Source organism: Somniosus microcephalus, chromosome 3 (genome assembly GCF_052327205.1).
Source record: "Somniosus microcephalus isolate GS21.2 chromosome 3, FLI_Smic_1.0, whole genome shotgun sequence".
NCBI lineage: Eukaryota > Metazoa > Chordata > Chondrichthyes > Squaliformes > Somniosidae > Somniosus > Somniosus microcephalus.
Window position 1 is genome coordinate 166,023,466 of NC_140989.1, and position 26,053 is coordinate 166,049,518.

The 26,053-nt window shown below is 49.3% G+C and overlaps 1 protein-coding gene across 1 annotated transcript in view; it reads right to left on the reverse strand.

The window, feature by feature from the left end:
- The window catches only part of adgb (androglobin), a 399,345-nt gene that overhangs the window by 316,757 nt on the left and 56,535 nt on the right, over positions 1-26,053 (reverse strand). The window contains exons 3-4 of the mRNA XM_085981859.1: positions 21,852-21,942; positions 15,778-15,913 (exon numbers count right to left, since the gene is read on the reverse strand). Coding sequence (XP_085837985.1) covers positions 15,778-15,913; positions 21,852-21,942 — 227 coding nt within the window. The remainder of the gene's footprint in view (positions 1-15,777; positions 15,914-21,851; positions 21,943-26,053) is intronic.

The window sequence follows — 26,053 nt, forward strand, 5'->3', positions numbered from 1 at the left end:
CAGGACTTGATGGTTTCCACCCCAGGGTTTTAAAGGAAGTAGGTGAGGAAATTGCAGCTGCTTTAGCCATAATCTTCCAAAGCTCTATCAGTTCAGGGATTGTCCCTTTAGGTTGGAAAATTGCCAATTTAACTATTATTTAAGAAAGGTGAGAGAGAGAAACCAGGAAATTATAGAACTGTTGGTCTAGCATCTGTGGTGGGGAAGTTATTGGAATCTATAATTAAGGTCAAAGGAGAAATTTGAGCTGATTAGTGAGAGCCAACATGGATTTTTAAAGGGTCTAACGAACCTAAATTAATTTTTTGAGGAAGTAACTGAAGTAGTAGACAGACGAATGTCTATGGAGGTTTTTTATATGGATTTCCAGAAGGCATTCGATAAGGTTCCACATAAGGGAGTGTTAGCTAAAATGAAAGCTCATGGAATTGAAGGGAAATTATTCGCCTGGTTAGGAGATTGGTTAGGCGGTCGAAGGCAGAGAATAGGGATAATGGGTATGTACTTGAGTTGAAAGGAAATGACTAGTGGTGTCCAACAAAGATCTGTGCTTGGGCCTCAACTATTCACTATATCTATTAATGACTTAGATAACACAATAGCAAGCCATATATCCAAAGTTTGCCGATGACATAAAGATTGGTGGCATAGTGAGTAGTGTAGACGGGAGCATAAAATTACAAAGCGACATTGATAGATTAAGTGAGTGGGCAAAACTGTGGCAAATCGATTTCAATGCAGGTAAGTGTGCGGTCATCCATTTTAGACCAAAAAAGGTTACATCCAAGAATTTTTTAAATGGTGTAGAGTTAGGAACAGTGGAGGTCCAAAGAGATTTAGGGATCTATGTACACAGATCACTAAAATGCAGTTGTCAGGTGCAAAAAATAATCAAAAAGGCTAATGGAATGTTAGCCTTTACAACTAGAGGGCTAGAATATAAAGGGGAGGAAGTTTTGCTACAGCTATACAAAGCCCTGGTTAGACCACATCTGGAGTACTGTGTACAGTCCTGGGCACCGCACCTTAGGAAGGATATACTGGCCTTGGCCTTCAAGGGTTAGATTATGAGGAGAGATTACATAAACTAGGCTCGCATTCCCTGGAATATAGAAGGTTAAGTGATTTGATTGAGGATTTTGAAAGGAATTGATAGGGTAGATCGAGAGCAACTTTTTCCCTTGGTGGGGTAAGTTTAGGACAAATGGACATAACCTTAAAATCAGAGCCAGGCCATTCGGGAGAGAATTGAGAAACACTTCCTCATGCAAATGGTAGAAGTGTGGAACTCTCTCCCACAAAAATCAGTAGATGCTAGCTTACTTAATGATTTTGATTCTGAGATTGATAGATTTTTGCTAGCCAAGGGTATTAAGGGATATGGAGCCAAGGCAGGTGGAGTTAGGATACAGATCAGCCATGATCTCATTGAATGAGAAACAGGATTGAGGGGCTGAGTGGCCTACTTCTGTTCCTATGTTCCTAACTGGAACATCAACAAAAACTTGCATTTACACTGCGCATTTAACATAGAAAAATGCCTCAAGTTTCATGGACAGAAGAGGAAATGAATGCACAGGCAAAGAAGCAGAGATTAGGAAGGGTGACAAATAGCTTGGTGAAAGTGGTAGTTTTAAAGAAAGAAATCATTTGTATTGATATAGCACATTTCACAACCTTAAGATGTCCCAAAGTGCTTCACAGCCAATGAAGTACAAGAGGGTCTCAAAGGAAGAGATGGAGGTAGAGTGGCAGGTGGGTTTAGGGAGTGAATTTCAGAGCATGGGGCCCATGCGGCTGAAGCCACGGTCAACAATGGTGTGGTGAAAAGGGTGTGTGGAGCGCAGAAGAGGCCAGAGTTAGAGGAATGCAGAGTTCGGGAGGGGCAGAAGAGATTACAGCAATAGGGAGGGGTGAGGCCTTGCCCTTGAGGTACACCAAAGCTGTCTTGGTAGTTTGGTGGCTGCATGAGCAGCGGGGTCAATGTCCTTTGGTACAGCCCTCCCTGGGCTGATGGCAAGCCAGTGGAAGATGGGCAACAGCTGTTTTAGAAAAGTTAGTCATACTTTCAATGACTTGAGGGAATCCATCAGTGGGCTCTCATCTGTGACTGTCATCTTTGATCTCCTGCTTACAGGAAAAAGGTTGAAATCGAAGTGTCAGTTCTATTATTGCCTGGTGCTTGGTGTCAGAGTTGACTAGCATTAACACTATTCCTGAGTCAAGGCAACTGCTTCTGATAGAGTTGTAGTGACTGAAACAGTAGAGATGATGTGATAGTCCAAGTGAAAGTCTGGGATTGAGATTTTCTGGTGACTCCAAACTCAACTGACAGTAGCCAATGGTAGAGTTAACTGTAAGCAGCTCTAAATTTGATTAAGTAGCGACCAGAAATCCAATTATTATTTTTTATTGGGCCATGCAAACTAATATGGAATGTGGCTTGGCCATGACATCTTGCAAAGGTTCCCCCTCACTCCTGACTGTCCAGTATACCTGGAAGTGGAGGGTTGCTTTGAGAAGTAGTGTTACACTGGAAGACAACAAAGACTGGCGTCATGGGAGTTCTTCACTTGGAAGGATCCGTGGCACTTAACACAGGTTTACAGCGAGGAGTTGGTATTGGGATTGATTTGTTGAGATCAGTCTGATTAGGACAAGCTTTGGCAAGTCAGTCAAAATTACCTGGGAGGAAGTGGATCAAGAATCTTGTGGATTTAAATGACAAATAAACTCAATAAATTTCAAAGGAAACTAAAAAAAATGCAGGAAAATGAAACCCTTATAAGTGGCAATTCAACCTCTTCTGATTGGGGCCGTGAGGATCGACCACTGGTCATGAGAGAAAATAAACTGAGGGTATGTTCCAAAAGTAGCTTATAAACACCCGATTGGTGGGACACCATCTGACTGCGCAGGTTCTTAAAGGAACGCAAAGGAATTTTACCCTTGTAGGAATCGTCAGATCCCTAGCTGAAATACTGAGGTCGAGTCAGTCCGATAATTAAACGAAGTTTAATGTAAACTAAAGAACAAACAATGGAATGCAGGAGAAACAATCAACAGGTCTTTTCTTAAGGCTGGCTTCACGAGCTCTGACCTGGGAACCTCCCAGCCTGACGTCATGACGTTTCCCGCCGTTCGGGACGTCACGTGACCAACGTGATGACGTCATCGCACTGGTTCTGGGACTTACCGAGAATGGGTTATTTACAAACAGTAAACAAGCATAGGTGCTGTAGCACTCTGTTAAAGGTAGTTATCTATATCTATAAAAGACCTCTTCTGTCTGTCTGTCTGTCCGTTCTCTATACACGCAAAAGTTATAGAGCGTACCTACACGTGTGTTACATCAAAAGAAAGCTTACGATTCCGGACCGGTCATAGGCGTATTTACGTTTCGGTGAGACAAAATTTGTGCCCACGGTATCCCAAAAACGTTCAAACTTCCGCTCATTATCCCCTCATTAGCATTGAGTGACTGTGATGTCGAAGAGCTATGATGTCAGAGCAGTTTTTGTGCTGTCATAAAGAAATCAATGCTTTCACTGTGCCCAGCCTACTCAGCTGGGGTTACTCGGGCCGGGCCTCTTCCTCTCTTCTCTCTCTCTCTCCCCGTCTCTCTCTCTCTCCCCCCTCAGTCTCTCTCTCCCTCTCTCTCTATCTCCCAGTCTCTCTCTCTCCTCCAGACTCTCCCTCCTCCAGTCTCGCTCTCTCTCCCCATCTCCCCAGTCTCTCTCGCTCTCTCTCTCTCTCCCCCCATCTCTCTCTCCCCCTCCCAGTCTCTCTCCCCCTCCCAGTCTCTCTCTCTCTCTCTCCTCCAGTCTCTCTCTCTCTCCTCCAGTCTCTCTCTCTCTCTCCCAGTCTCTCTCTCTCTCTCCCAGTCTCTCTCTCTCTCCCCCAGTCTCTCCCTCCCCCCACTCTCTCCCTCCACTCTCTCCCTCTCCCCCCAAGTCTCTCTCTCTCTCTCCCCATCTCTCTCTCTCCCCTCAGTCTCTCTCTCTCTATCTCCCCAGTCTCTCGCTCTCTCCCGTCTCTCTCCCTTCCCCCGTCTTTCTCTCTCTCTCTCTCCCCCTCAGTCTCTCTCTATCTATCTCCCCATTCTCTCTCTCTCTCCCCAGTCTCTCTCCTCTCTCTCCCCTCAGTCTCTCTCTCTCGCCCCCAGTCTCTCTCTCTCTCTTCCCCTCAGTCGCTCTCTCTCTCCCCCCTCAGTCTCTCTCTCTCCATCTCCCCATTCTCTCTCTCTCCCCAGTCTCTCTCTTCTCTCTCCCCCCGTCTCTCTACTCTCTCTCTCTCGCCCCCAGTCTCTCTCTCTCTCTTCCCCTCAGTCGCTCTCTCTCTCCCCCCTCAGTCTCTCTCTCTCCATCTCCCCATTCTCTCTCTCTCCCCAGTCTCTCTCTTCTCTCTCCCCCCGTCTCTCTACTCTCTCTCTCTCTCTCTCCCATGTCTCTCTCGCTCTACCCCAGTCTCTCTCTCTCTCCCCCTCAGTCGCTCTCTCTCTCCCCCCTCAGTCTCTCTCTGTCTCCCCAGTCTCTCTCTCTCCCCAGTCTCTCTCTCTCCCCAGTCTCTCTCTCTCTCTCCCCGTCTCTCTCTATCTCTCCCTCTCCCCCCAGTGTCTCTACTCTTTCTCTCTCCCCATCTCTCTCTCTCTCCCCCCAGTCTCTCTCTCTCCTTCCCTCTCTGTCTCTGTCTGTCTCTCTCTCCTTCCCTCTCTCTCTCTCTCCTTCTCTCTCCTTCCCTCTCTCTCTCTCTCTCCTTCCCTCTTTCTCTCTGCCTCTCTCTCCTTCCCTCTCTCTCTCTCTCTCTCTCTCCTTCCCTCTCTCTCTCTCCTTCCCTCTCTCTCTCTCGTCTCCCCCCAGTCTTTCTCTCTCTCTTGCATCACGGGGGGCGTTTCATTCCATGTGTGGGCGGGCCTAATACTGCAGCCTCCCGAAACGTCGCGGCTTTTTTTTTAATACCGACAGCGACAGCACCAGCACAACAAACCCCCACAGTGCGGCTCCAGCACAGTATCCCGCTCCCGGCCCGCCAGAGCGGGAGGTGAGTTGGGGTCACTCGGGCCGGGCCTCACAGCCGCTCGGCCCGAGACACAGAGCGGGGGAGCGGCAGTGGCCGGCCGTAAACCACGCGGCGCTGTAAACTGCCGTTTTACAAAAAAGCCTTGGCAACGCCGGGCCCCCCCCAGCTAGTATAGTCATATAGGAGTCCCTTGGCGGCTTTACCACATGAGCCCCCCAGAAGTGTCTTTAACCACAAAAGTCAATCGCAGAGGAGGTCGGACAAGCCTGTTCGAACGACTCCGATATTCCCGGAGAGGAATGGGCTGGGCAGACGATGAGCTGGCCTGTGAAACAGTCCAGTCAGGTGAGGTGGCAGCGGGTGTCCGCCCACGACGCGGTGGCTGCGCTGCCTCGACCGGTCGCTCGAGGTCCAGGTGTGCGGCCTTGAGGCGGTCCACGGAAATGTGGTCAGGCTTGCCCCCGACGTCCACTAAAAAACTCTTGGCACCCGCCTGCAGTACCTGGAAAGGGCCTGTATATGGAGGTGTGAGAGGACTACGGTGGGCGTCATGCCTGACAAAAACAAATTTAGCCTGCATAAGCTCCGGCGGAACGTGTGATGCGGGCAAACCGTGATGTGACGTCGGAATTGGCCTAAAAGATTGAGCTGCGTCCCGGTGGGCCTCCAGTTGTTCGGCTGCTGACCAAGGTCGCGTTGGTGACGGAAGAAACTCGCCTGGCACCCGGAGTGGCTGTCCATAAACCAACTCGGCGGCCGATGCCTGCAGGTCCTCTTTGGGCGCTGTGCATAACCCGAGCATCACCCAAGGCAGCCTGTCTATCCATGCGGCCCCCTGGAGGCTGGCCCGCAGCGACGCCTTCAAGGACCGATGAAAGCGCTCACATAGTCCATTTGCCTGCGGATGGTAAGCCGTGGTCCGATGGAGCTTGGTGCCCAAACCCAAGGCTACGGCGTTCCACAGTGCAGACGAGAATTGCGGCCCGCGATCCGACGAAATATCAGACGGAACGCCGAAACGTGCAACCCAGGAGGAAAGAAAAGCCCGGGCGACATCCGCGGAGGTGGTGGACGTCAAAGGAATGGCCTCCGGCCACCTGGTGGTATGGTCAACAATAGTCAAGAGATGTGTGAAACCCTGTGACGGCGGTAGTGGGCCAACGAGGTCGACATGGATGTGATCGAAACGCCGCTCCGGTACTTCGAAAACGGCTACGGGAGCTTTGACGTGCCGCTGCACCTTAGCCCGCTGGCACACGACGCAGGTGTTGGCCCAGTCGCGGACATCCTTGCGCATCCCTCTCCAGACGAACTTGGACGCCAGTAGTTTTTGTGATGCCCTCACGCCAGGGTGCGCAAGCCCGTGGATGGCATCGAAAACATTCCTACGCCAGGACAGCGGAACGATCGGGCGGGGGTCCCCCAAGGAGATGTCGCAGAGCAAGGAGGTGCCAGCCGAGTGGAAAAGCACATCCGCTGGCTGAAGGCAGGAGGAGTCGGTACGGAAAGCTTGCGTTTCCGGATCAGCCGCTTGGTCAGCAGCCATGAGTGAATAATCGAGTCCCAGCTGGACGGCCTGGACCGTCGCACGCGAGAGGCAATCGGCGACCACGTTGTCCTTGCCAGCCATGTGCCGGATGTCGTGGTGAACTCACAAATAAAGGTGAGCTGTCGTTGCTGTCGAGCCGACCACGGCTCAGCCGTCTTGGCCATGGCAAACGTCAGGGGCTTGTGATCCACAAACGCAGTGAATTGGCGTCCCTCCAACAGAAAACGAAAATGGCAGATGGCCAGAAACAACGCCAACAACTCCCTGTCGAACGTGCTGTAGCTGCGTTCGTTACGATGCAATTGGCAACTAAAAAACGCCAGCGGTTGCCACGTCCCATCGACCCATTGCTCCTGCACGGCGCCTACGGCGTAGTCCGAAGCGTCAGTCGTAAGCGCGATGGTGGCGCCAGGCAGCGGGTGCGCCAACATCATTGCGTTTGTGAGAGCATCTTTCGTGTCCACAAAAGCGCAATCCATCTCTGGTGTCCAGACCACAGGTTCCTTCCCCAGTTTCCCTCTGAGTGCCTCGTAGAATGGCCGCATAAGCTGCGCGGCCCGGGGAACAAACCGATGGGAAAAATTTACCATACCGAGGAACTCCTGGAGCGCTTTAACAGATTGCGGGCGTGGAAAAGCAGCAATTGCCTCCACCTTCGACCGAAGTGGCACTGCTCCTTCCGCAGTGATGCGGTGGCCCAAAAAGTCGATCTGTCGCAGCCCGAATTGGCATTTGGCCGGGTTAATTATGAGGCCATGCTGATGGAGGCGGCGAAAAAGGAGGCGCAGGTGGCTGAGGTGTTCCTCTTTCGAAGTACTGGCGACCAGGATGTCATCGAGATACACAAACAGGATACTAAGATCCCGCAGCACTGAATCCATAAGGCGTTGGAACGCCTGTGCCACATTCTTGAGCCCGAATGGCATTCGGAGGAATTCAAACAGTCCGAACGGGGTAATGACTGCCGTCTTCTGGATGTCCTGGGGGTGGATAGGCACTTGATGGTACCCCCGGACGAGGTCGATTTTGGAAAAAAACAAATTGCCCGCCAAATGTGTGGAGAAATCTTGGATGTACGGTATTGGGTACCGGTCGAGCGTCGTGACCTCATTGAGGCGCCGATAATCACCGCAGGGCTGCCAACCACCACCGGGCTTAGGGACAATATGAAGTGGCGAAGACCAGGGACTATCCGACCGGTGAACAATCCCCAGCCGCTCCATGGTGGCGAACTCCGCCTTCGCGGCCTCGAGTTTACTGGGTTCCAGCCGCCGAGCCCGGGCATAGACCGGAGGGCCGGTCATCGTGATGTGGTGCTCCACACCATGTTTAGCGGTCGTTGCCGAGAAGGTGGGCCGAGTTAGATCCGGAAATTCCCAGAGAAGGCGGGCGAAGTCGTCGGGCACCGGCACGGTGCAGGAAACCGTGTGAGTCGTGCAAACGTGGCGGCGTGAATCAGACGACGATTTCGTAAATCAACCAATAGGCCATTGGCACAAAGAAGTCAGCACTGAGGATTGCCTGTGCGATTTGGGCAGTGATAAACTCCCATAGGAAATGTTGCCCGCCGAAACACACCTGGATCCGCCGCTTCCCAAACGTACCAATAGCACTGCCGTTGGCGGCCTGGAGTGGAGAACCACGCCTCCCGGCCCTGACGTCGAGGAGTGAAGCGGGGAGGATGCTGCACTGGGCGCCCATGTCACACAAAAACCGCCGGCCCGAAATGGAGTCGGTGATATAAAGTAACTTCCCGGAATCTCCAACCGCCATCGTAGATGCGAAACCGACCTCGGGGTCGTTCTTCCGTTCATGCAGTCGGTGCTGTTGCTTTCTCGTTGCATTAGGCACGAAACTACAGGGAGGATGGCAGCATCTGGCTTTTGGGCCGAAACGGGCGTGATAGTAACAGAGACCGGATGGTGGAGGCGCCAAGGCGGGATTCTTCAGGGCGGGACACTTCGAGGTGGCGCAGTGCTGCTGCATCACCGCATAAATAGTGTCGGCTTCGGCCGCGAGTGCTACACTGTCTGTAGCCTTCGACCTGGCGAGGGCTGCTTGCACCTGCTCGGGGAGCTGGCTCAGGAACAGTTCCCGGAACAGAAAACACTGTGGCTCAGAACCAAGGAGCGTGAGCATCTGGCTCATCAACTCAGACGGCTTGGCGTCGCCTAACCCGGGCAGTGTGAATAAACGTCGTGCGCGGTCCGCTTTCGTGAGGCCGAAAACCTGCGTTAGTCGCGCCTTAAGCGTATCATACTTGTTATCCACGGGCGGGTTTTCCAGCAGGCTGATGATCCTCGAAGCCGTCGAGCTGTCCAGTGCGGAGACCACGTAAAGATAACGGGTCTGATCCAGCACGATGTTCCGAAGTTGGAACTGAGCCTCCGCTTGGACGAACCAGGAGGCCACCTGTTGTTCCCAAAATTGAGGGAGCTTCAAGGTCACTGCATTAACATCCATCGTGCTGCGTCGCGCTTCCTCCGCGAAAATCGTCCGCGAAGCTTCGGGGTCACCACTGTAGGAATCGTCAGATCCCTAGCTGAAGCACTGAGGTCGAGTCAGTCCGATAATTAAACGAAGTTTAATGCAAACTAAAGAACAAACAATGGAATGCAGGAGAAACAATCAACAGGTCTTTTCTTAAGGCTGGCTTCACGAGGTCTGACCTGGGAACCTCCCAGCCTGACGTCATGACGTCTCCCGCCGTTCGAGATGTCACGTGACCAACGTGATGACGTCATCGCGCTGGTTCTGGAACTTACCGAGAACGGGTTATTTACAAACAGTAAACAAACATAGGTGCTGTAGCACTCTGTTAAAGGCAGTTATATAGTCATACAGGAGTCCCTTGGTGGCTTTGCCACACCCTTAGGGATTGAGGGGAATTTGTGATTGTATAAGGGGATTCAATAAATAAGGGAAATCCCAATATATCTCAGGATTGTTGAGATTCTGCAATTTGGTGAGTATTTGGAAACTTCATTTGGGGCACAAACATTGACAATTAATAAACTCAGTTCTAAATTTATCCTTAATTCTATGAACATACTTTCTTGCCATCTAAATTGTTCCCAACAGGTTGTTTATTAAGGTTGGCCACCAGTGGAACGTGAACATCAGATGTCATCACTTCCATTTGGAAATCCTAGAAAAGTACAAAATTATCATTTGTCAACAAATATTTCACAGTATTTGATAGAGTTATTATGTCCTTCTCTTTCTATGATAACAACAGGAGGGTAAAAAATTCAGCTTCATGGGCTGGGTGTGCGCAATTTAGCAATATATATGTGACAGGAGCACAGAAGTGGAGTTTTAACCCATAGGTTTGTAGTTTATTGCTCCCAGCAGGGAGCCATGCTCACAGGGAGCAGGTCTGAAATATAGCTCTATCTCTGACCCATGCTTCCAGTGTCTATAGCTTCCTGCGTAGAATAAGGGATCACAGAATTACCCTTCATCAGCCTTGGACTGCTGATTTAACTTAAATCAAAATGACTCAGACTTGCTCCATCCAATTCTAAACTCAAACTAATTCTTCCATTTCTTCATACAATCAATTTGTATAAATCATTCTGTGCTTCTGCTGATGAGTTCAGATGTTCTCTCTGCTCCTCCCATCTCTTAGTGTAAGACACACACATCAGAATTTGTATTTGGTATTTCCTATCCTCTCAGCAGAAATAATGCAAATAAATGCATACAACTGTACATGTTTGCAAACTTATCTGTCCTATTAGTCATGACTAATATCCAAAGTATTGATTATACAACTTACATTTATATGTTGTAAAATTTGACACTTATGCTTATGGAGGGAGTCACAGCACGCAGGGAGGTTCTCTTCCCTTTCCATGGGTGGAAGAGACCTCCGCATGAGACCAACGCAGCCTGGTTGCACATTGCACAGGAGGGCACAAGCAGGGATGTCGTCAGGAGGACGTGGGTGCAGTGGCGCAAACCTTTCAATGATCTCAGTAGATCACGAAATGTTACTGCAAAGCCACACTCAACTTCATCCTGCTGTGCCACTCATGACATCCCCATCACTCTGCCTTCCCTCCCTCACACCAACTTACCTTGCACCTCCACCCATCCCTCTCTATCTATATTATCACTTCCCCACCTCATAGAAACACAGAAGATAGGAGCAGGAGTAGGTCATTCGGCCCCTCGAGCCTGCTCCGCCATTCAATGCGATCATGGCTGATCATCCAAACTCAGTACCCTGTCCCTGCCTTCTCCCCATATTCCTTGATCCAGTTAGCCTTAAGAAATATATCTAACTCCTTCTTGAATATATTTAATGAATTGGCCTCAACTGCCTTCTGTGGCAGAGAATTCCACAGGTTCACCACTCTCTGGGTGAAGAAATTCTTCCTCATCTCTGTCCTAAATGGCTTACCCCTTATCTTTAGACTGTGACCCCTGGTTCCAGACTCCCCCGCCATCAGGAACATCCTTCCTGCATCTAGTCTGTCTAGTCCTGTTAGAATTATATAAGTTTCAATGAGATCCCCTCTCATTCTTCTAAACTCCAGCGAGTATAATCCCAATCGACCCAATCTCTCCTCATATGTCATTCCTGCCATCCCAGGTACCAGTCTGGTGAATCTTCACTGCACTCTCTCCATGGCAAGAACATCCTTCCTCAGATAAGGCAACCAAAACTGCACACAATACTCAAGGTGTGGTCTCACCAAGGCCCTGTACAACTGCAGCAAGACATCCTTGTTCCTGTACTCGAATCCTCTCGCTACGAAGGCCAACATACCATTTGCCTTCTTAACCGCCTGCTGCACCTGCATGCTTACCTTCAGCGACTGGTGCACAAGGACACCCAGGTCTCATTGCACTTCCCCTTCTCCCAATCTATTGATAATAATCTGCCTTCCTGCTTTTGCCACCAAAGTGGATAACCTCGCATTTATCCACATTATACTGTATCTGCCCAATCACCAACCTGTCCAAATCATACTGGAGTTTCTCTGCATCCTCCTCACAGCACACACGACCACCCAGTTTTGTGTCATCTGCAAACTTGGAGATATTACATCTAATTCCCTCCTCTAGATCATCATTAATATATATTGTGAATAACTGGGGTCCTAGCACCGATCCCTGCGGTACCCCACTAGTCACTGCCTGCCACTCGGAAAAAGACCCATTTATTCCAACTCTTTGCTTCCTGCCTACCAACCAGTTCTCTATCCAAGTCAGTACCTTGCCCCCAATCCCATGTGCTTTAACTTTACACGCTAATCTCTTATGCGGGACCTTATCGAAAGCCTTCTGAAAGTCCAAATACACCACATCCACTGGTTCGCCCTTATCTATTCTACCAGTTACATCCTCAAAAAATTCCAGTAGATTAGTCAAGCACGATTTACCTTTTGTAAATCCATGTTGACTTTGTCCGATCCTGTCACTGTTTTCCAAGTGCTCTGCTATTACATCTTTTATAATGGACTCTAGCATTTTCCCCACTACCGATGTCAGGCTTACTGGTCTGTAATTCCCCATTTTCTCTCTACCACCTTTTTTGAACAGTGGGGTAACATTAGCTACCCTCCAATCCATGGGAACTGTTCCAGAATCTATAGAATTTTGGAAGATGACCAGCAATGCATCTACTATTTCTAGGGCCACTTCCTTAAGTACCCTAGGATGTAGATTATCAGGCCCTGGGGATTTATCGGCCTCACTAGCCAACCCTCACACTCACCCTCATCCTAGTGCAATCATACCAACTAACATCACACAAGGGTAGGCACTTGGGTGTTTTATGCAATGTTCATGTGAAGTTTCTGTTAATGTGCTGTCAAAGATTGAAATGTTTATTTTCAAAACTGTGTGTTCTTGGACAAATTTGTGTGCACCTTTGGAAGTGGCTTAGTGAGTTGTAGTGAATGGTGAGACATAACAGTACCCCCCATAATGGTGATGAGTGTGAAAGTAATGGCTTGGGCATTGTAGGGATGCTTTATGGTGTTGGTGTGGGGTGGTGCATCATGTGGCAGCCAGGGTGTACAGCATCAAGTGAAGTAAATCTGGCCATGGTGAGGCCATCCCTGGCCTCCCGGGCAGCAATGTGGTTGGGTGCTGATGCCCTGTGCAGCATCAGTTGATTGTGGCGAAGGTTGGTGTTGTTGTTGGTGCTGCTGGTGTGTTGGAGCTGATTGGGGTGGTATTCTGAGGACCAAGGTGAGATAGTTTAAAGGGCACTGATGCTGATATAATAGATGGCAGGGGAAGTTAAGATGACAGAAGCGATCTATCAATGGTGAGAGAGGTTGTTCCAATGAGGTGACACTGGATAGAGAGTTTACTCCAAACACTTGCAACCTGCATAAAGCACAATGGCCTAGAAATTTGGTGGGCTGCGCCACCAGTTAGCGCCTAAAGAGGGCACTCGGCTTTAGCGCCACTGGCCACGCCTCCCACAATATTTAGCGGGGCCCTAATGGCAGCGTTAGCCTGTAGCGCTGCGCCGCCACCGATGACGTCATCGGTGTGCGAAGCGCCCCGCTACCACCCCGATCGCGATATTTGGTCGCACCCGCCTCTGTAACGCCAGTTGCAAATCGCACCCGGTTCATGGGGCCTACCTGTGGCGGTAGTGGCGCAAATTAAGGTGGAGGTGCGGGGCGGCCATTTTTTTCGGTGGCCGCCTGCCAGCACCTCCATCCCCGGCCTCCTGATCCCCCTCCCCCCCGGGCAGTGCCGGCTGTGTCCCGAGGGCCCCGCACTTCTCCTCGGTGCCGGGCTCTTTTGCCGGCACTCGCGATCGGTCATCGTGCTGGTGCAGGCCCCTCCCCCTTAAGAAGGGGAGGAAGGCCTGCAGTACCGCAGCACGCCGTGCCACAGCGTGTGGTGCTGCGGCACGTTGCGCTGCGATATTCAGTTTCAGCGCCCCAAGAGGGACGCGGGGCGCCTTGAGCAGCACCCCGCCTCCCTCTTGGGGCGCTCAAACTGAATTTCTGGCGGGCACAACGGCTCCGTTTGCAGTGGTAATTCCGGCGCCCAGGCGAGCTTGGCGCCCCATTTGGGGCACCACTGAATTTCTAGGCCAATATGTCTTCCAAATGCAGTAAGTAACAGCTTCTGTGCGTGGAAAGTAAAGAGCTGTGAGATGGGAGCGTTTATAGCATATTTGCAGCTGTCAAGTAAAGAGATCATTTCATGGTGACACAACTCCCGACCTGCTTACCTGACGTGATCCCCGAGAAGCGTGGCACTCATGGGCGACCTCATAAAATGTTAAGGTGAGCTAAAAATTCTCTTTTACAGGTTGTTAACAAGCTCATAATCACCTAAATTGCCTCCCCCGCTGCTTGGTGTTGGATCTGTTCAGTGCTGACAGACCAGACATCTGGGAAACTAACATGGTGGCGAGTTGACAGCGGGTTCCATACCCAGTCAAAACAAAATTGTTCCCGCCCAACCCGCCACCAAACGCGCCTGCTGACCCTCTGAAAAATTCCCCCCAGTGGCTTCAGTCTTCCCAATATTTAACTGGAGGAAATTTCTGCTCATCTATACTAGCTGTCGTACAAGGAGCGTGACAAATCAGAGACATTGGAGGAGTCGAGAGAGGTGGTGGTGATTGCTTCCTACTCGTTAATATTTCTCATAATTAAAATGTAATCTTTAATTAAATGAAGCAGTTTATTGGATACAAGTTAAATCACATTAGACAATAAAGGATTAGGAAAAAAAGAGACCATCTCCTCTTGAAGCTTCTTGTTTTTAATATAGTTGCCAGTGATTTTAATGTTTAAATTCTTATGCGTTCACGCGTAAGGAAAATCAGAATAAAACAGCGTAGTCATGCAAAGCACCGTGCCATGAAAAGATTGTGCCAGACAAGCAAAGTTCTGAACCTTGGTTGCACTGTTAGCGGAAGCAATCAGGGCAGAGTTTCGACAGTTTAGAAGCACCTCACACCTGCTTACTGCACAAATTACTTAAGCAAATGAAGCAGCAAGTTGAAATCTGAATTATAATTTGTTTTTCCGTTTACTGTCATCTTACATATCTATATGCATCTCTATATTATTACAGCAGTACACTTTCTGCCTGTTGCACTTCAGATGCAACACTTCCTGTGTTACGCTCTGGTGTCACACCTGCGTTAAGTAAATGTCTGCATTGGGAAGGTGTTCCCAACTAAATCGGTAACAAATGAGGCCACGGTTTGAGCGTGCACAAGAGTGTAGGGTTTCCCTGCATGCATCGGGATGATTCTTGGCTTAAAATTTGAAGGCACTTTCCTCATACTGTAAGAAGATTTCTGAGTTTCTTTGTTTTTTGTTCATTGGTTTATAAACCAATTGGAGTATTAATTTAAAAAATGTTTATATGTTTTATTAAAACTATTATCAAGTCCTTTATTATTATGTTAGAGAGAGAGAGAAAAAAAACCTGTGTGCCAGTGCCTGCCTCCTTTGCAGTACTGTGACAAAGCATGATATAATTCAATATTTTGGGGTTAAAACTTGATAACATAAACCATGAACTTTAGGACTTTCAGGTGAAGTAAATGAAGTTTACTTATGGAAAATTCTAGAAGTTTTTTAATGAATAACAGGAAAACTGACCATTCAGAGCATTTTAGAACTTGTTTCTATTCCTGGCCACAATTAGGAACACTGCCAGAAGTAAGAATCACTGGAGGGAACAATAACAATTTCAGCACCATGAAGGAACACTAAATCTAAAATTATGAAGGGTAACCAGAGGACATTGATTTCCGGTAATTGGCAAATGAACCCGGGGGAGACGAGGAGACTTTCTTTACGCAGTGAGTTATGATGATCTGGAATGCACTGACTGAAAGAGTGGTGGATGTAGATTCAACAGTAACTTTCAAAAGGGAATTGGATATTTACTTGAAAAGGGAAAATTTGCAGGGCTATGGGGAAAGAGCAGGGGAGTGGGACTAATTGGATAGTCCTTTCAAAAACCGGCCCAGGCACGATGGGCCAAATGGCCTCATTCTGTGCCATAAGAGTCTATGATTCTAGAAATCAGTACTCACCAGACACATCAATGTGATACATTTTCATTCACTTGATATTTGTCATCATTCAAAATAACATTGTAGAAACAGACGTAATGAGAAATCTTTTGATTCACAAGTGGGCAAATTAATTGGAAGATATTTCTGATTCCTGAAAATTAGTTTTGAGTACAGGTTATTTTACCTCTGCAAAGGAAGGTGGCTCTAGAGACTTTACGTTTTGGTCAGCATCCTCACTTTGATCCTGTGTCTCTTCATTTTCGCTGACAGCTGCCAGGGTGGAGGTGGCACCTTTCTTAAGCAAGAGCTGTTGGTCATTTCTGGGGGTGGGAAATAAGATAGTTAGAAACTATGCTATTAATTCTAGACATCTGTTTTGTGTTAAAGAAAAGGGAGTATTGATCCCATATATCCAGAGAGGTTGGGTTTAGAAATCGCAACTCAGAAGACCAGACTATTCTTTTTTGCAAAATGGTTTTGTTATGGTATTATGATACCATCAGTTTACAACACAACAACAACTTGCATTTATAGAGCACCTTTAATGTGGTAAAATGTCCCAAGGCGCTTCACAAGAGTGTTATCAGACAATGCTAATAATATCCATGTATGCTATTAAAAGGCAAGAAAATGGCCCAGACTTTGCTGGTGAAATAATGGCAAGTTAAATGCACTCACTGTTATTAGTGTGCAAATACCCAGCAATTTGTGGCAAGGAAGAGATTCAGCGTGAGTTGCAAATCGCCACAAATTTCCTGGATGATTTGCCGCTTCAACACTAGCCTTGTAGGAATCAACGGATTCCTATCTAAATCACTGCGGTCGAGTCAGTTCAGTAAATTAACCGAATTTAATTAAACTGGTGAACAAAACAAAAACATGCAGGAGCAACAGCAAACAGGTCTATACAGTAGCTTAGTTGCACAATACTGTGGATGCTGGAAATCTGAAATAACAACAGAAAATGCTGGAAATACTCAGCAGGCCAGGCAGCATCCGCGGAGAGAGAAACAGAGCCACAGATGAAGGGTCCCAGACCTGAAGCGTTGGCTCTGTTTCTCTCTCCGCGGATGCTGCCTGGCCTGCTGAGTATTTCCAGCATTTTCTGTTGCTATTTCTATACAGTAGCTTGTTCCACGAGGTCTGAACACAGAACCTCCCACCTCTGATGTCATGACATCATCACGTTTCCCGCCACTCGGGGCACCACGTGACCAACGTGATGACGTCATCGCGTTGTTTCAGGGTTTTTACAGAAAGCTTGTTTACACTCAGCAAACGGACATAGGTGCTGTAACATTGCTTTAAAGACAGTTATTCATTTGTACAGGAGCTCATTGGTGGTTTTACCACATGCGCCCCCCCCAGAAGTGTCTTTAATCATCAAAGTCAATCGCAGAGGAGGTCGGACAATCCTGTCGGAGCGACTCTGATATTCCCGGAGAGGAATGGATGGTGCAGTAGAGGAGCTGGGCCGCGGGGCCGATGGGCCAGGCGTAGCGGCCGCGGGCGGTCGCCCACGACGCGGCGGCTGCGCTGTTTCGACTGGCTGGCCGAGGTCCAGGTGTGCAGCCTTGAGGTGGTCCACGGAAATGTAGTCGGGCATCCCGCCGACGTCTACCAGAAAACTCTTGGCGCCCGCCTTCAGTACCCGGAAGGGGCCCGTGTATGGAGGCATGAGGGGACTACGGTGGGCATCGTGCCATACAAAAACGAATTTAGCCCTCATGAGCGTTGGCGGAACATGTGACGCAGGCAGTTCATGCTGTGAAGTCGGAATGGGCTGGAAAGCGTGCGCCGCGGCTCGGTGAGCCTCCAGTTGTTCAGTGGCAGACCACGGACGCGTCGGCGATGGGAGAAACTTGCCGGGGACCCTGAGCGGCTGGCCGTAGACCAGTTCGGCAGCCGATGCCTGCAGGTCCTCTTTAGGCGCCGTGCGCAACCCGAGCATTACCCATGGCAACTTATCCATCCACGTGGTCCCTTGGAGGGTGGCCCGCAGCGATGCCTTCAGAGAACGAAGGAAGCGTTCGCATAACCCATTGGCCTGCAGGTGGTAAGCTGTGGTGCGATGGAGCTTGGCGCCCAATTCTGAAGCCACGGCATTCCACAAAGCAGAGGAGAACTGCGGCCCGCGGTCCGATGAAATGTCCGATGGCACGCCGAAACGGGCAACCCAGGACGAAAGAAAAGCTCGGGCGACGTCCGCGGAGGTGGTGGACGTCAATGGAATGGCCTCCGGCCATCTGGTGGTATGGTCGACGATCGTCAGCAGATGCGTGAACCCTTGTGACAGTGGTAGTGGGCCCACGAGGTCGATATGAACATGATAGATTCGCCGCTCCGGTACCTAAAAAACCGCGACAGGAGCTTTAACGTGGCGCTGCACCTTCGCTCTCTGGCACACGACACAGGTGTTGGCCCAGTCACGCACATCTTTTCGCATTCCCCTCCAGACAAACTTGGATGCTAACAACTTCTGTGAAGCCCGCACACCCGGGTGGGCGAGGTTGTGCATGATATCGAAGACTTTCCTGCGCCAGGATGACGGAATGATCGGATGTGGGTCTCCCAGGGAGACATCGCAGAGCAAGGATGTGCCGTCTGAGTGGAAAGGTACGTCCACTGGCCGCAGGCCGGACGAATCGGAACGGAAAGCGTGCGTCTCTGGGTCAGCCGCTTGGTCGACCGCCATTAGTGAATAGTCGAGACCCAGTTGGACGGCCTGGACGGCCGCACGCGAAAGGCAGTCGGCAACCACGTTGTCCTTGCCAGCCACATGTCGGATGTCGGTGGTAAACTCGGAGATGAAAGTGAGCTGCCGTTGCTGTCGGGCCGACCATGGCTCAGTTGTCTTGGCCATGGCAAACGTCAGGGGCTTGTGATCCACGAAAGCGACGAATTGGCGTCCTTCCAATAAAAAACGAAAGTGGCAGATGGCCAGGAACAACGCCAACAGCTCTCGGTCAAATGTGCTATAGCTACGTTCGTTACTACGTAACTGGTGGATAAAAAACGCCAGCGGTTGCCATGCCCCGTCGACCCATTGCTCTTGCACGGCGTCGATGGCGTAGTCCGACGCATCTGTCGTGAGCGCGATGGTGGCGCCGGGCAGCGGGTGTGCTAACATCGTTGCATTGGCGAGGGCCTCCTTCGTGTCCCCAAAAGCGCGGTCCATGACCGACGACCAGATCACCGGTTCTTTCCCCGGTTTCCCTCGGAGTGCCTCGTAGAGCGGCCACATGAGCTGGGCGGCCCGGGGGACAAAGCGATGGTAAAAGTTTACCATGCCGAGGAATTCTTGGAGCGCCTTGACGGATTGCGGCCGTGGGAACGCCGCGACGGCTGCCACTTTCGCCCTGAGTGGCAGTGCCCCTTCCGCGGTGATGCGGTGGCCCAGAAAATTGATCTGCCTCAGTCCAAATTGGCACTTGTTTGGGTTAACTATAAGGCCATGCTCCTGGAGACGGCGGAAAAGGACGCGCAGGTGACGTAGGTGTTCTTCCTTTGACGCACTAGCGACGAGGATGTCATCGAGGTATACGAAAAGGAATTTGAGATCCCAGAGCACCGAATGCATGAGGCATTGGAACGCCTGCGCCGCATTTTTAAGCCCAAAAGGCATCCGTAAAAATTGAAAAAGGCCAAATGGGGTAATGACTGCCATTTTCTTGGATGTCCTGAGGGTGGACGGGCACCTGGTGCTATCCGCAGACGAGGTCAATCTTGGAGAGCCACGACGTGCCGGCCAAATGGGTGGAAAAATCTTGAATATACGGTATCGGGTACCGGTCTGGAGTTGTGACCTCGTTGAGGCGCCGATAATCACCACAGGGCCGCCACCCACCGCCGGGCTTTGGCATGATGTGTAGCGGAGACGACCAGGGACTATCAGATCGGCGAACGATGCCCAACCGCTCCATAGTGGCGAATTCCGCCTTCGCGGCCTCGAGTTTACTGGCCTCTAATCGCCGAGCCCGGGCGTAAACCGGGGGGCCGGTCATCGCGATGTGGTGTTCAACACCGTGTTTGGCGGTCGTCGCAGAGAAAGTGGGTCGAGTGAGCTCCGGAAATTCCTTGAGCAGGCGGGCGAACTCGTCGGGCGGCGACTCGGTGCGGGCAACCGCGTGGGTCGCGCCGGAGCCCCGAAAACAGGGGATGGGGGCTCGTGAGGCGGCGTGGATCAGGCGGCGATTACGTATGTTGACCAGTAGGTCATGCGTGCAGAAAAAATCGGCACCGAGGATTGCCAGTGGTATCGTGGCGGTGATAAACTCCCAGTGGAAGAGTTGGCCGCCGAGACACAATCGGATACGTCGCTTCCCGTACGTACAGATGGCGCTGCCATTGGCGGCCTGTAGTGGAGGACCGCGCCGCCCAGATCGGACGTCGAGAACCGAAGCGGGGAGGATGCTGCACTGAGCGCCCATGTCGCATAAGAAACGCCAGCCCGAAATGGAGTCGGTGATGTACAACAATTTCCCGGAATCACCAACTGTCATTGTGGAGGCGAAACCGACCTCGGGGCTTCCCTTCCGATCGCGCAATCGGTGTTGCTGCTTTCTCGGTGCCGGCGGCACGAATTTACATGGGGGTCGGCAGCATCTGGCTTTCTGACCGAAACGGGCGTGGTAGTAGCAAAGGCCGGTCTGTGGAGGTGCCGAGGCGGGGTTCTTGGAGACGGGGCGCGTCGAGGTGGCGCAATACTGTTGCATCACCGCGTAAATGGTGTCGGCTTCGGCCGCAAGCGCCACACCATCCGTAGCCGTCGACCTGGCCAGGGCTGCTTGTACCTGCTCAGGGAGCTGGCTCAGGAACAGTTCACGAAATATAAAACACTGCAGCTCAGACCAGAGGAGGGTGAGCATGTTGCTCATCAACTCGGAAGGCTTAGCATCGCCTAACCCGGGGAGTGCGAGCAAGCGTCGTGCGTGCTCCGGCTTTGTGAGACTGAATACTTGCATGAGACGCGCCTTGAGCGTTTCGTACTTGTTCTCCACGGGCGAGGTCTCCAGCAGGCTGATAATGCGGGAAGCCGTCGAGCTGTCCAGTGCGGAGACCGCATACAGGTAACGGGTCTGATCCAGCACTATGTTTCGCAGTTGGAACTGAACCTGCGCTTGAACGAACCAGGAGGCTGCCTGTTGTTCCCAAAATTGAGGGAGCTTCAAACTCGCTGCATTTACACCCATCTTGTTCTCGAGCTTGCCTCCGCGAAAATCGTCCACGAAGCTTCGGTGTCACCAATGTAGGAATCAACGGATTCCTATCTAAATCACTGAGGTCGAGTCAGTTCAGTAAATTAACTGAATTTAATTAAACTGGTGAACAAAACAAAAACATGCAGGAGCAACAGCAAAAAGGTCTAGACAGTAGCTTGTTCCACGAGGTCTGAACTCAGAACCTCCCACCTCTGATGTCATGACGTCATCACGTTTCCCGCCACTCGGGGCACCACGTGACCAACGTGATGACGTCATCGCGTTGTTTCAGGGTTTTTACAGAAAGCTTGTTTACACTCAGCAAACGGACATAGGTGCTGTAACATTGCTTTAAAGACAGTTATTCATTTGTACAGGAGTTCATTGGTGGTTTTACCACAGCCTCACAATAACGGGAGCTTGCCGCCAACTCCCAATGAGTTTCAAGAAATTGCTGCATTTGTGCTGTTAAACGAACTAAACTCACCACAGAAAGTTAGGGCTCATACTTCATGACATAAGGACTCTTTTAATGACAAGATTTATGTCCGCAAATGCCACTCAACCTCTCCGACCCAGAAAGGGAACAATTGAAATTGTGCAGTTTCACGTCTGCAGGTAGAAAATTGTTCCTTGAAATTTTTAAAATTTAAAACTCAATTTTTTTTTCTTACTGTCTTTTTGCTCTCTATCTTAATTCAATCTTTCTTTCCCTCTCTATTTCTCTTTCTGTATCTAATTTGACACTAATTCACCCTATTTCCTTCTCCGTCATTCCGATAGTTTCTTCCTCTATTCTTAAATCTCATTGGTTAAGGAGATACTCTGTTGGTCCCGTCGTTCACAAAGGTCCCAGATGCCCTGTTGCCCGCTCACATTTCCAGCAATTTGTGGCACAAAATATGTTTGAGCTGAAGGGTAAGAAAAAAAAAATTGAACAAATTTGGGCACGCCACGAGATGCCTCGCTCCAGCAAATTCTGGGCCAATAATTTCTTCCTAGTAGGAAAGAAAACAACAATAAAACAGAGCAGTTTGCCTGCAGTGGTTATACTCACTTATCTGGTGGCATGACTGTGGTATCTATCTTGTAGTTAAGCAATGGGCTTGAAATTTCAATAAATTGATCAGGCTTCTTTACTTTGGGCTCTGTCAATCAGAAAAAATGTTTCAGCATGTTCCTTAGAAGAAGAGAAATTGACAAGTATGAAAAAAACATAAAGGTTGAAAACAATTTGTCACACGGTTGTAACCATCTGGTTTAAATAGGGGAATTTAGTTCACATGTTACAATGAAAGGATTGTAGGAATGTCTAGTTCCTATCCAAAGACTGAGGTCCACTCAGGTGCTTAAACAAAACGAAGTTTAATGGAAACTAACAGGTTTAAACAAGTAACTGCAGGAGAACATCGAGTGTAGGTCTATTCAGTTCGGAGGCTCCACGAGGACTGCTGGCTGGTCCCGTGGTTGACGTCATGACGTCATCACATTATTCCCGCCAGTGGGGGGTCACGTGATGTACGGCATGACGTCATCGCGTTTACCCACGCTGTTAAAGTAATCACGCTCTGTACAAGTAAACAGTATAAATAAAGATACAGACTCAGGCTGTAGCTAACATGCTGTTAAAGGGAATTATATACAAACGATCTGAGTCCTTTAGTGGCTCCGCCACAGGATCACATTTCTCTTGTATGATAAGCTGCTTTTAGAGCAGCCAAAATGTCATTGAAGAAGAAAGTGGACAACTGCAGTGCAATAGTAAAATCGTTTTCAGCTATTGTAGGTACGGGTATGGGTACGTTGGTGTAGTGGTTATGTTACTGGATTAGTACTCAGAGATCAAATCCCACCATGGCAGTTTCAGAATTTGAATTCAGTTTAAAAATCTGGAAACAAAAACTGGCATCAGTAAATGTGACCATGAAGCTGTCGGATTGTCGTAAAATCCCAACTACAGGAAACTTTGTGCTATCCGGCACCGATGGGACCGAGCTGCTGCCGTTGCCTAAAAAGTGCCATACACTCCAGAGTTAATGTTGAAAGATACGGAGATTCTTATCTCTGTATCTGACAACAATCACTGTTGCTTAGCAACAGCTTCTAAACACTCCTGTGTGGCTGCAAGGGTCTGTAGCTAAAGCTGTTGCTATAGCTACAGACCTTGCACTGCTTGACTGTGGAAAAAAAAGCAAAGAAAACAAACAAGAAGAATAAAAAACGGCACCTGATTTCTGCCGGTGGCTCCAGTTTGCTGGATAGCTCACCTCCGGATAGCACAAAGTTTCCTGTAGTTCACTAATGTCCTTTAGGGAAGGAAACCTGCCGTCCTTACCTGGTCTGGCCTATATGTGACTCCATTCCCAAACCAACACTGACTCTTGACTGTTCTCTGAAGTGGCAAGGCCAGCCATTCAGTTGTACCAGGGCAACTAGGGATGGGAAATAAATGTTGGCCTTGCCAGCAATGCCCAGATCTTGAGAATGAATAAAGAAAAAGAAGAGTCAGAGGGCCATTTAAGGATTCCTCAGGAGAGATTCAGGTCAACTCCCAGGATATGGCAGAGGCTTTAAATGGCTACTTTGCATTAGTCTTGGCTCTAATAGACAATGCTCAGTTACAGGTGACTCGACATAGAGCTACATAGAATGTACAACACAGAAACAGACCATTCGGCCCAACTGCTCTGTGCCGTTGTTCATGTTCCACATGAGTCTCCTTCCACCCCTCTTCAACTAACCCAATCAGCATAATCTTCTGTTCCTTTCTACCTCATGTGTTTAAATGTATCTATGCTATTCGCCTCAACTACCCCTTGTGATCACAAGTTCTATATTCTTACCACTCTTTCAATGAAGAAGTTTCTCTGGAATGTTCTATTGGATTTATTGGTGTCCATCTTATTTTATGATCTTGATTTTAAAGACCTCTATTAGGTCAGCCCTCAGCTTTCCCTGAGAGAAAAGAGCCCCAGCTTCTTCAGCCATTTCTGATAAGTATATCGTCTCAGTTCTGGTATAGAAACATAGAAAATTGGAGCAGGAGTAGGCCATTCGGCCCCTCAAGCCTGCTCCGCCATTTAATGAGATCATGGCTGATCATCCAAATTCAGTACCCTGTCCCTACTTTCTCCCCATATCCCTTGATCCCTTTAGCCTTAAGAAATATATCTAGCCTGTAGGATTCACAAAATTCCCACATTTCCCAGGTTATTAATTAGGGACCCTGAAGGACAAGTTATTAATAAGGGAACCCTGAAGGGTATGGCTTTTGGACTTCATGACAAAACTGCAAGGTTAAAGTGGGACCCAGCAGGCAGGATGTCAAGTTCAAAAGCTTAAAACTTGACATGCCTGGGCCTCTGGGAGACAGCTTTGATTTGTTATTTCAAAACCAGACAACTGGAGGAGACAGAACATGCATTCTTCCCTTTAAACAAATCAACTCAGGTAAAGACTTAATCTTGCACAAACCTAAAGCCCATCAAGACTCTGCATAAATAATCGCTCACAGTTCGAACGAGCTACCAAGCCAGGAAGACACTGATTAACCTTATGCATGACAAACACCCAAGACATTAAAGGCTATTTAGCAACGAGCCACCCGCCCCAAAACCAGTTAAGGTGAATGGCTATAATCACCTTAACGAGCCTGCCAAAAATCAGACAAAGAACTAACCCCGATTTGGCACGCAGATAACAAACTCAAAAACAGTATAACTGTAGGCCCACCGGTAACCAAGCACACAACACCACCCTGCATCATCATTCAGAAGCCAACAGGAAGACTCACGCAACATCACGGTGAGGGGGCACGGTGGGGCAGGCTCGACCGAAGACAACAAGGCCGCAACCGCAGCCCGACATGAGGACCGACCACGAGCACCGCGGTAACAAAAGGGCCGGGTAAACCATACCTTCAGATCATTACCACTACACAGGTAATGATCTAGGCCACCGCGACCAAGCCGACACCGAAGACTGCCAACTGAACCCCAACCGCAACAAAACCCGACGACCAGACCACCACCGGAAGAACAAAACCCGAAGTTTTCCACTCTACAAGCTAAAGTACCCAACAAAGACTTTACTCTCCCTATATCTAACTAAGAAAAGTGGGTACTTACCAGACAAATCCACAACCGCGCCCAAACCGCATCAGCGGACTCCACCCAAGAACCTTCGCAGATTCTAAGACTAGTACCACGTGGAGACGGCAGGCCCCAAAGGGTGAACCCCAAAAATGCAACCAGCTTAACTGACAGGATTCGAACTGTCAAGAAACCCCTATTGGTGAGCATGATCCCTGTCTCTTTTTAGTACAATTTAGTTAGATATTGGGGGTGGGGCAAGGGTAGGGGGATTATTGTGATTTTCCCTCATTGTGCCGTGTGTTCCCCATTCTTAATTAAGTGTACTCTTGAATGTCTGTAACTACTCCAGTAATCTAAGTGTATAATTTTATTGTGACTCTAATAAAACACAGTTTACTTGCACCAAACCAGTTGTCTACTCCAATTTTGTATCGCAGCCTGAACATAAGTCCAGAGTCTGGAACTAAAGGGTGTGGGAGCGATTCAAACTGCTCAAAACAGTCAGAGGCAAAGCTGACTCAAAACACCACCCCCTACAGAATGGCGACCGCGGCAGAACTCTGGCGACAGGGGTGCGATACAGTAGACACTGATTCAGAAGAGCAAACTTTAATGGAAGAGAGGATTTCAAATTATGTTTTCAGTAAGGTGAATATCACTAAGAAGTGGATCACTAATCTGTTGAAGGCTGAGCGTCCGGTAGATGCTGCAGCTAAGTGGCCAGAAGGGAAGGATCATAAGAAATCCATAGAAAAGGCAGTCTGGCTGATGTGCTTCAAGAAACAGATCCAGCTTTTAGACAGGCTCGTTGAAGCACAGGCAGCCAAGATACGGGAGTCAGCCCTGGAAGCCCAGGCAAGGGCTCTAGCAGGGGAGAAGTTACTGGCAGGATTGCAGGCTCTGAACCAGGAAATGGTGCAGTTACTGGGGGAGCATAAGATCAGGCAGGAATAGTTACAGTGTCAGGTCACCGAGGCCAAGAACGGGGTCCCATACAGTCTGTCGGGATTCACAGGTAAAGAACAGGCCGGCTCATTTTCCATCCCGCTGTCCATTCGCTTAGGAACATTCCGCTCTAAGCGGACCTGTATCCTGATGAAGTGGGAAGTGGAGGGTGGAAAAGGGTTCCTGGGAGCCGACTTTATTGTAGGCCACGGGATCCTAG